This window comes from Limulus polyphemus, unplaced genomic scaffold (assembly GCF_000517525.1).
Source record: "Limulus polyphemus unplaced genomic scaffold, Limulus_polyphemus-2.1.2 Scaffold6373, whole genome shotgun sequence".
Classification (NCBI taxonomy): domain Eukaryota; kingdom Metazoa; phylum Arthropoda; class Merostomata; order Xiphosura; family Limulidae; genus Limulus; species Limulus polyphemus.
The window spans coordinates 16,745-28,044 of record NW_013671983.1 but is presented as its reverse complement, the minus strand read 5'-3'; the positions used below and the strand labels follow the sequence as shown (position 1 = coordinate 28,044).

General features: G+C 33.4%; 1 protein-coding gene across 1 annotated transcript in view; it reads left to right on the top strand.

Moving 5' to 3' along the window:
* LOC106473653 (Down syndrome cell adhesion molecule-like protein Dscam2) overlaps nucleotides 1-11,300 on the top strand; it is a gene marked incomplete at both ends in the record, with an annotated part of 45,617 nt that overhangs the window by 21,569 nt on the left and 12,748 nt on the right. The window contains 2 exons of the mRNA XM_022402062.1: nucleotides 2,283-2,447; nucleotides 4,839-4,994. Of these exons, the coding sequence (XP_022257770.1) occupies nucleotides 2,283-2,447; nucleotides 4,839-4,994 (321 nt within the window). The remainder of the gene's footprint in view (nucleotides 1-2,282; nucleotides 2,448-4,838; nucleotides 4,995-11,300) is intronic.

The following is an 11,300-nucleotide window of genomic DNA, read 5'->3' as shown; positions in this document are numbered from 1 at the left end:
TGACATACCACTGTGCCACTAAGCTGACTAACAAAAGCTGATATGTTTTAAAACTCAGGTCCACTAGATATCAATGCCATACCCTCCTAGAGAGTCCATTATAATGGTACTGTGATACTATTGACTTTACTAGCTCTACTACGTTGGATTATATTAACAAAAAAAAAAGAAGTTCCATGCCCCTGTTATGAGGGCACTACTATATTCTCTGAATGGTTCCTTAACTAAAAATACAGTACACTAAATGCCCACTAGGTAGTGATGGTGATAGTGGCATACCTCTCAAGAGATCCTCCTGGTCTCAGTACATATATTCTAAAAGGTTCTTTAAGTGGAAGTGTGGTAGCAAATCCAGTGTAGGAACGATACTAAAAGGTTCTTTAAGTGGAAGTGTGGTAGCAAGTCCAGTGTAAAACGATACTAAAAAGTTCTTTAAGTGGAAGTGTGGTAGCAAGTCCAGTGTAAAACGATACTAAAAGGTTCTTTAAGTGGAAGTGTGGTAGCAAGTCCAGTGTAAAACGATACTAAAAGGTTCTTTAAGTGGAAGTGTGGTAGCAAGTCCAGTGTAAAACATACTAAAAGGTTCTTTAAGTGGAAGTGTGGTAGCAAGTCCAGTGTAAAACGACTACTAAAAGGTTCTTTAAGTGGAAGTGTGGTAGCAAGTCCAATTTAAAACGATACTAAAAGGTTCTTTAAGTGGAAGTGTGGTAGCAAGTCCAGTGTAAAACGATACTATTCTGTCATAAAATTCCATTAGGTTACAGCATTTTCAAACGAATTTCATTAATGTTCAGAAATAGAAACAACGTATCTTTTTTAAAGGATCTGCCATAGCGTTCCAATATCCTCTTAAAGGATCTGCCATAGCGTTCCAATATCCTCTTAAAGGATCTGCCATAGCGTTCCAATATCCTCTTATAAGTCCCGTACACGGCAAGTACCCGACGTCTCTAAGAAGTTCTTAACACTGAAGTAACATATCCATTTTTTATTATATACACATTTATACCAACCCATTCACTCACTGGTGACATTTTACTCCTCTATCTAAGAGATTTGCCTGAAGGAGGAACATTATTCTTCTAACGGGCCAACACTAAATGAGATTGTTGTTCTTCAATAAAAATTCCGTCATATGGTACTACCATATTTTATAAAATGATTCACTAGATGTAACTATTATACTCTTATTAGGGACTCACTTGATCACATACCTCATCCGTTTAACAAGTCTATACTGTTTGAAAGTAAAGTACTATTCTAAGGACTTTGTTTATTTCAGAATTTTTAGCGCAAACCTACACAAAGGGTTATCGGTGTCACTAATTTTCAACTGATAGACTCAATGAAAGGCAACAAGTTAACAGCGTCCATTGCCTACTTTTGGGATACTCTCGTCTGACTGAAAAGTAGGATCTAACAAGCGTATACATGACCCCAAACTGGAGCGCGTTTTTATTGTAACAAGCAATGACTAAGAACTCTCGAATTCACAGTCCGAGCATACAGATCGCTAGGCCACGCCTGGCCCCTTCTAAGGAAGTCACTTAAATCTTTAAAGTATTGTTGCGTCATCGAGTCACATGACTACTGTGACGCAACGTTTCTAGAACTATCATGTACTTTGGCGAATATAATTAGGTGTCATTGGGCTGAAGTCAAGCCGACTGAAAAAGTTGATGATGATGAAGTGGAACTAAATACAGATATCAAAGCAGAACAGGAGAAAGACCAAGATTTGAAGCCTATAATTGATTTCCTAAAAGCAAGTGTTGTGCGCCCTGCTTGGGAGAAGGTGTCTAGTCTAAGCCCTGTGATAAAGCACTATTGGGCGCAATGGGAGCAGTTGAAGCTTTAAAATGGTATTCAATGATACAGGGTAGGCTGGTATATAAAAGAGGGGAATGTAACGTGTCTGGGTAGATAGTGTGTAATTGATCTGCAGTCAGAAGTATTATTGACGTTCGTTGATATAGCGTTGTTTTAGCGCGATTGTTGAAGTTGAGTGTATCGGTAAAGTTATATTCGGAAAGAATAAACCAGTTTTATTAAGTAAAGACTTGTGTCGTTAAAATTTCGTCGAAACAAAGTTACGGAAAGTTAATTAACAAACGGAGACGTAACAGTATTTAAAGCTCTTCTTAGAGGTGGTCCTTAAATATAAATGTAACAGTAACTCTTGTGAGCTGAAATATTTTTACTGATTTCTTAGCTTCTAAGTTTAATTTTTACTCAAGATTGCCTAAGTTAATTGGTTTTGTTTTTTATTGTTATTTAAACAGTTGTTAATCAGCATTACTCGATCGACGTGCATGACATATTTACAACCGTTGGAAACACAGCGGTCTTACATTGTCATATTCCTAACCACATGAAAGATTTCGTCACCGTGACGTCATGGACTGAGAAGCCAACCGGAACCGTTATTCAGCCTTCAAGTGTGATGAGTAAGAAATAAATTTTCATTTATTAAAATCTTGCTTACTTCTTACATTATATCCCCACCTAATAAAAGCTATTTCAAAACATCTAGTGTATATTTACATAAATTATTAAAATGTGAATTTTCTGCATACAGTATCTATTTTGATCACATTCGTTGTTATTGATCTACCTAGACTGATCACACTACTCATAAGTGATCTCTTTATTCGCTTTATCCAATTTGATGCAAAGATGATTTTTAAGTTGCAGTTTAGCATTAAAATTAATAAATAAGTAATGTACAGACTTTTGCTTAACTTTTAAGTTTCTAATCACAGTGGTTTCCAATGTTAAGACATTTTTTGTCTATGCGTACGTTTCTTTGTCTGTTTGTTACGCCTGAATCACATGTAGTAAATCTTTCTGCATTATTTTACTACTTATTTTGCCTCACTGTTATAAATCAATATAACTATACTTTATAGAGGTTTTTTAACCCTTTTTTTTGAAAGTTCACTGTATATTCAAGGAGAACATTTATTAAACGCAAACGACGTATTCAATAAAACAAAATGTCGTTAAAAGCTAGTAATGTTCTCGAGTTATGCTGTCATCGACACAGGAGGAACAAAAGAGAATGCTTTATACCTGCCTTTTTGACTTGATCTAGACGAACGAACTTAGTAGTATATATGTACGCGAAAACTGAACCCATAAGTCCTTTTAAATAAATCACTACCACTCTACAAACGCTTTCCTTGTATAAATGGAGATGAAAACATGCCTTTTTTATATATATATACAAAATCTATCCTGCTACGTTACAGTTACTTCGGCCCTGTGTTGAAACTTCTCCCCGATAGCTGTTGTGATTTGATGTAAAACCTTCAAAATGACATTATGTTCCGCAATAGCAGATGTTGGGTAGATTAATGTATCCTTTTCACTAAAAAAAAACCCCCAGTGATCAATTACTGTATTCTATAGCCAAACAGTATAATATTTCCAAATCTAAACTGAAATTTAGACACTTTTTTCACTTTATGTGTGTTTTTGTGTTTGTTTTAAAGTAAAGCTACATTGGTTTATCTGCTGTGTTAACTGCGGGGAATCTAACCCCGGATTTTAGCGTTATAGCACCGTAGACTTACCGCTGTCTCACCGAAGAACTTTTTTAAGCTAAATTAAGTCGCCATTTTGTTTTCAGTAAGCGTAAGTTCCACTGCTGATTTCGTATTCTTTATACGAATTCAACGTGAAGCTTATACTCTTATTTTGATAATTATCTGCCTTCCGGAAAAGGTCTGAATTACTGTCAAGCACCAATCATCGGAAGAAATTAAAACTATTCATGATTAATGACTAGTTCTTGCAGTATATGGATTTTGTTTTCTCAGATGTGAAGTTATAGAGTAGTGCTCGTTTTCTGTTAACGTGCTTATAATTTATCCATAAAACTAGAGGAAGAACGTAAACTTATTTTTAATGTGTTACGTTTTAAGTATTATGAACGCATGCAATACAGTTTAAGTTGAAATTCAGAAAAGCAAACGAAATTTAAAACAGAAAGTGTGCTTTGGGCTGATTAACGAGAAGATTCCAGTATATTCCAAGTATAAATAGACCACCTATAATGTGTTTCACAAATCTGAAAACAAAGTTCATTAATTAAGCGGAATATGAAAAACTGTTATTATAAAGCAAAAGAAATAGCGTCGTTCGTTTAGTCTTTTAAAAAGGTCACGTGGTCTTACGGGAAACCGTACACTTTACAAAGCGATCTCTGTTATGCTTCGGAAGTATGTTTAAACTAAACATAGGTTGATCCATTATCCATGTAAATAAAGTATCCATCAAGTAAGTGTGGAAGCCGAGTAAAAACATGTTTATCTTAAGTCATAAAACATTAGTATACCTTATTTACACAATCATGTATCCTAGAGTCTATATGTCGAAGATAGATAGTTATTTTAAGAAATGCTTCTTTTGTGTTATTGTTTTCCATTGGCTCTGATCTGTTTTAGTGTCAGTAGGTACTACGTTATAAAGTACACTCTAAACTTCAGTGCAACTACGCCATAGCACTTGCTTGTATCACGTAACTTGATTCGTGATCTCTCTGGACCACATAATACGTGAAGTCATGTTATCTAAACGGTTTCTCACTACGGTTGTTTTATATCACTGCATCAGTTTTCTCTTCGTTTGTCCGATCTGGCTTAATGTAGACTTTAGTGAATATTCCCTTATTACATTTGCGCATAGATAAATTTTAATTGATCTATTATTCTCTTTTGTTTCTAATTCATATAATCTATCTAGACCAAAGTAAATACTGTTTTATAACACTAATGTCCAAACTATTTTGTTTTGCGAATTATCTAGTGTAATTACTTCCTTTAATAAATCACTAGGCCCTAGTGGACGCTACATCATGTTTCCAACTGGTGAGCTGCACATTAGAAGCGTGGATATGAGTTATTCTTACCGAAAATATTCTTGTCAAGCAAGAAACCGACTTATTGGAGAGGTAATAACTAGCGCCACCTTGGGACGACTTACTGTTAGAGGTAAATCTGAGAATGAAAGAATAATATTTTATTCATTAAACTGCTGAAAAATATTTTATCATCCTTTACAAGAAATTATAAGGACTTTAAAATCTATAACTTCATGGTTTAATAACGGTGGGTGTCAAATGATGATATTTTAATAGCAACAATACATTTAAAATGTATGTTTCAAGAACAATAACTTTATACAGTTGTATCCAATTCTACTGAAACAGGTTATTTCTGTGGGATAATATAAAAACTACTCCAACGCTTTGTATTTAACTATTCATTGATTCTTATTATTAAGTTACATGTAGCGAGTTTTGTTTACTTCCATGAGTGTGTGATTTATGTTGCTGTTTTATTTATAATTATTTTAAAATGTTCTCGAGTAGCAATTTTTGGACAACGTAACAAAAATAGTCCCCGTTTTATTCTATCGGATATTTAATTAGTGAGTTTTAGTGTTTCAAATTGAAAGTGACGTACAGGTGACAAACTTAGCTCTCAGAAATTCGAGTAGCTAGAGAATCCTTGATGGTATTATAATAGTTTACCTGTTTTGATTCTTGGGAATGAAATTAACTATTAATTACTATCTTAGATTGATTTGAATTTCGCGCAAAGCTACACGAGGGCTATCTGCGCTAGCCGTCCCTAATTTAGCAGTGTAAGACTAGAGGGAAGGCAGCTAGTCATCACCACCCACCGCCAACTCTTTTTACCAACGAATAGTGGGATTGACCGTCACATTATAACGCCCCCACGGCTGAAAGGGCGAGCATGTTTAGTGTGACGGGGATTCGAACCCGCGACCCGTAGATTGTGAGTCGAGCGCTGTAACCACCTGTCCATGCCTAATTACTATCTTAAAGCTGGGTGATTTAATCGATCACTTATGAGCAGTGATTATATTGATTAACTGAAATTAGCATTTTCGATTATTTCAACAATCAATTAATCAAATTTCTATTACATCGAGTGTCACGAAAATAACCAGCTAATCAAAATCAATGTTTCCGACTATTATTTTTTCAATTATTTCAACAGTTGATTAATCGAAATTAAGATTAAATCGATTGTCACGAGAACAATCAACCAATCAAAATTAAGGTTTCTATTTTCGATTATTCCATCTGTTCAAGTAATCAAAATATTGCAATTAAACTTACTCAGTCTGTATTTCCTAAGGAAAAGTTAATAAGATTATTTGCCACTAACACTTATTTTGAACTGCTAAATATATATATATTTTTTTGTTGTTATTTGTAGGTACCAAATCAATTAATCCAATGTAACCTATTACTAAATATCACTAATCGTCCAGTTCTAATACTGGGTTTAAGAACTATTGGAAATATTAGTTTAAATCTTTATTAATGATCTATTGAAAATAAACCACAAGTATTGTTTGTCAAAAAAGTTGTTGCCACCTATCAATCTTTAATGAATTCAGTGACTGTTTGTTGTTTAAACATTTCGAATAAAATATATTTAACTACTGTAGTTAAGAGAGCAATACCTCCTCTTACCCCCTTTGGACCGGGAGTGGCCTAGTAGTTACCGTCCTGGTCTGTTAATCTGATGGTCTATGGTTCGCGTCTCGTTGTTGTCGAAAGAAAATGTGCTCTACACTATGAGGTCATTGATACGTTATAAAAGTGACGGTCAAATCCAGAGAGAGTGTAGAGATTGTTGTTGACTAGCTCCCTCTAGTCTGTCATTTCGAAATCAGGAAGTTTATCGCCGATAGCCTTCATGTAACTTTATTCGAATATCCGAAACAAACCACTATACCATCATAGTGTAAATTGTGTGATGTGAAACTTGTATTAAACGTTTTTTAAGCATTTAAAAGATAGTTTAACGTGCAAAAACGCTGTTACTTAAATGATATTCAATCACTTTTCGTTCTACATTAAGTGTTGACGCTCTTTGGCTTCGCACTAGTCCATTTTACTCACAAATTAAGTTACAAAATCACGTTTGCCACGTTTTTATTTTTCTTACATCATCTTTCCTCGTAAGTTAATATTTTTTATGATTTACAAATATGCTCAGGATGTTTTAAAAAGAAATTCACACTTTGAGTGTCTATATATAAACGTGAAGAATTAGGTTTGTCTCATTGACAATCAGTCAGCTAAGGACTTGCCTTTCACACTACCTAAAAGACAATGGAAGAAATGAGCTTGTCTCGAGGTGTGATGAAGAAGACAAATGAAGTGAAGGAGGAAAGCGGGAAGAGATCGGTCATAAAAGTGTAATCCTTGTTTTTCGTCTGTGTTTAGCCCTTTAGGAGAGTGCAGGGTCGTATTTCCAATCACATTCTAACACAGCTTTTGATCGATTGAAACTCGAGAAGGCATGACAAAGAAGAAGAAAAAAATAAGGGACCTTAAACAAATTACGTGAATATAACAATTATAAATCTACAGAATTTAAGTTTATGATTTTATATACTCATTTCTATTAATTATCTTAGACTCCTTTTCCTCAAGAACGGATTATATTGATATTTTTCACATCAATCAAATGTATTCTCCAGCCCATTACAAATTAATTCTGATATTTTAGTATTTTAGAATTTATAATAGTTTATATAATTCCAAGTTTTGAGCTAATGTTAAGAAAATAGGGTTAGGATAACTAATATTTGAATTCGCCGATACTTGATGATAATCTATAATTACATAACTATGTCAAACAAAAACTGTTATATTAAACTTATATTAAACATTTTCTTCATTACCCATTCAAGCCGTCTCCAAGCATTATTAAAAACAATTGTACTTTTCACAAATATTGCCATGGTTTCGCCAGTAAAGGCTTCGTCAAGTACAGTCTGAAATAGCTTGTGAAAAAAGTATATATATATATATAAACTCACCGGAGTAGGCAGACCGGGTCTATCGACCTGGCTGGAATTTTGAAGTTACAATTTTTTAAAGATATTTTTGTAAATAGATACTGTCGTTTTACAGGTTTCATGTTGAAATGTTGTGAAATTTATTATATTTTGGATAACCGCCGCGCGCACTGTTTCATTATTCACTTAGGTTTCGGTGGCATCTTAAACTAACCTTTTTTACATTTGTCCATGATTTCCGATTACTTGGCTTTTAGTTAGTGGTCATTAATACTGTATACTAATACCTTCTAAGTAACAGCCCTAAAATAATGTAACTACTGTTTGTTCCCACCGGGGGTCTGACACTGAGCCCTCTTAACGACCCTATTGACCTAAAGGTTTAGCTAAGCCCCTGATGTTTAACCAAAGAACTGGTTTGGAACCTTGATATTCACTTGAGGTAGATGGGAAGAAATTTAAATTTATCTACTCAGCTAGAACTTTGTCAGGATTCGTTTTTAATTTTTACTTGTTCTAAGATTTCCAGGCTATTTAGCTTTTTACTGTAAAATTTTGAAGTTTTTTGTTGGTTTTAAGAATGAACTTGGTGTTTAGTTTCCACAAGATGGGATGCAAAGATTGAATCCATTTTCCCAAATTTCCAGCTTCTTACGTAATTATTCTTTATTCTAATATTTATGTAAAAAGTAAAACTTCATCTTTACAAACTTTTTTTAAGGAATCGGAAATGATTTCGTGTTGAATTAGGATATTTCTAAAATCATATGTCTAATATTTCTGACTAAAGTTATAAGGAAAAATGCATGAAAGCATCAAACTCGGACAGGACTAACCTAATTCTCTTAAGCTCACTGAAACTATTGGAATTACGACCGAAAATATTGATAAATATTGAGGATATCCAAATGTTTCTATGGGATCTCCTGTATGACCTAAAAAAGCTAAACAGCCTGGAAAGCTCATGAATAAATAAAAAACTAAATTTAAGTTTCTCCCCACTTGCCAAATAGTGAATGTCTAAGTTCCAAATCGGATCTTTAGTTAAACGTATTTAAACCTGTTTACAAGCTATTTTAATCTGTACCTGACAATGTCTTGACACGCAAAAACCATGTTAATAATAAATGGAATATTTGTGAAACGGACAATTATCTTTGTTTTCCTCAATTCTATAACTGGGATTAATGCATTGTCATATATTCGATCACTTCCAATTCATTGAGAAATAATTAAGCCAAATAAACAAAACAATAATAATAGTCATCAATATGAACCTATGTTATAGTATAAGGTGAAATAGTATCTAATAAATAAATCGACTTTTGTTCGGTAACTTTCGAGTTGGAAACAGAAAATAATTTGAAACGAATAGTCTTGAAGAGATGGCTGAATCGGCACGATAATTTGAGGCGGGAATCCGTCAGCATAGAAAATCCCAACTTTTCATGAATATTTCGTCTATCCTTCTAGTCTTAGATGCAGATAAGAAAGAAAAAAAAATTCCATATAAGACCTAGAAGAGGCAGAGATGTGCATCTATAATCATGTGTTCAGTAAGTACTGAGCACAAAACAAAAATGAATTCGCATCCTGTATTCATGTGGTGTGGCAAGTTTGAATCCTGATGAGCAGATTACTAATCTGCCAGATTTGGAGTAGATCTCTCCCTCTTTATGTGCACTTTGGTCACTAAAACAATCATTTAACTCAGAAATATTACTTTGGTAATACCTGCTCAAACGTTCTTAAGATAACATTAACTATTAAGACATGTCTAGACTTAAACGCTGATTCAGAATGTGTTTAAACATTTAATAACCGTCTTTATTTTGGTACTTAAAAAACAAGTCGTATAGGTCAACTTCTTTTAATTTTATAAACTTTGAGAAAAAAATATTGCAACATATTCAAAATCAATTGTGCTTTACCTTTAATTAATAGTTAATCAATCCAAGTTATATTTCTCTTCTATAATCTTCTATTTATTAAATTCTCAGTAAACATTAGTTTACCCAATCCATTTTTTCCATAATCCTTGAGCTTTTACCGAAGGCTTTTTTTATCTAATTTTATCGAGATATTCTTGTTGATCATACCCTCCTTTACTTACTACAGACAAAGTAGTCAATAAGGTTCATGCTACAGTGCTAATACAATACATGATGTAATTCGTAAATTTCTTGTGAAGTTGTCAAGTGCTTATAAAACACGGGAATTAAGTAGTCTGTGTGAACTTTGTGTTGATATTCAAAAATTAGTTGATATCTCTCTTATAATAGAGTTAACGTTGTTTTTGTGTAACACAATAATTAGTTTGTATGGTTCATGTACCAATAAAAACTTTGTTTTAATATAAAACAAGATTTAGTTTACAGCTCATATCACAGTATTTATTAACTTCGTTTAATGTAACAAGAATAAGTTGATATGGCTCATGTTACAGTGTAAACTTTGTTTCAATATAACATAAGAATTATTTAATATCTCTCATTTCATAGTGTTAACTTTCTTTTAGTGTAACACAATAATTACCTTTTATAGCTTATACCACAGTATGAACTTTAAGACATAAATATTACAACTAACAACTAACATGAATTAACTCATAGAAACTTAATATTCTTTGCCTACTGAGTTCTAAATGAGGTTAGAAGAAAATCCAAAATCTTAACTTATAAAGCTGTACAGCACACAAAGCACTGAGTCATTCTTCCCTCAAGCATTCAACTAACAATAGTAAATGAAAACAATAACGTTGCGTGATATTCGACGTTTTCTTCGACAGTCAGGAAAGAGAAAACTGTTCAATTGTTTAGGACAGATTTAGAAGGGCAGCAGTCTTTGTGAGTCAGTCTCTCTCTGCGGGAGATTGAGTACCGCTTATCGAAGGAGAGAAAATACAGACACAAAAGAAACAAACAATTTCCCATCAACTCTCACGATTAACTATCCATCGACAACCGGGGGCCATTAGAGGTCGTCAACTTCAGCCGCCAACGTCTTTCTTTGATAGATACATGCGATGATTCAGAAACATTCGCCACTCAACCAATCTTAAACAAAACTACAAATAAATAAATAAGTGAGAAATTTATTCCTCTTTGCCTTTGACTTCTCAGCTGAATGGGAACAAGAAATAAAACTTATGTATAGGCTTTGTCGATTTTTACATCGATCTAATTGTTACTGTTTTATACTGTAGGATAAGTTAGAACAATGGAATGTGTCACCCATATTATCCTAAGTCTGGCGATTCATCGAGACACAGAATAAACAAGGATAATTTATTTAATATTACAGCATTAATCAAGTTTGATGACGAGGAACCCACTTTGAGACTAATAATGGTTGGAGACGGCTTGAATGGGTAATGAAGAAAAACTTTAATATAAGTTTAACATAACAACAAATGTACAACGTTTCGACTTTAATATAAGTTTAACATAACA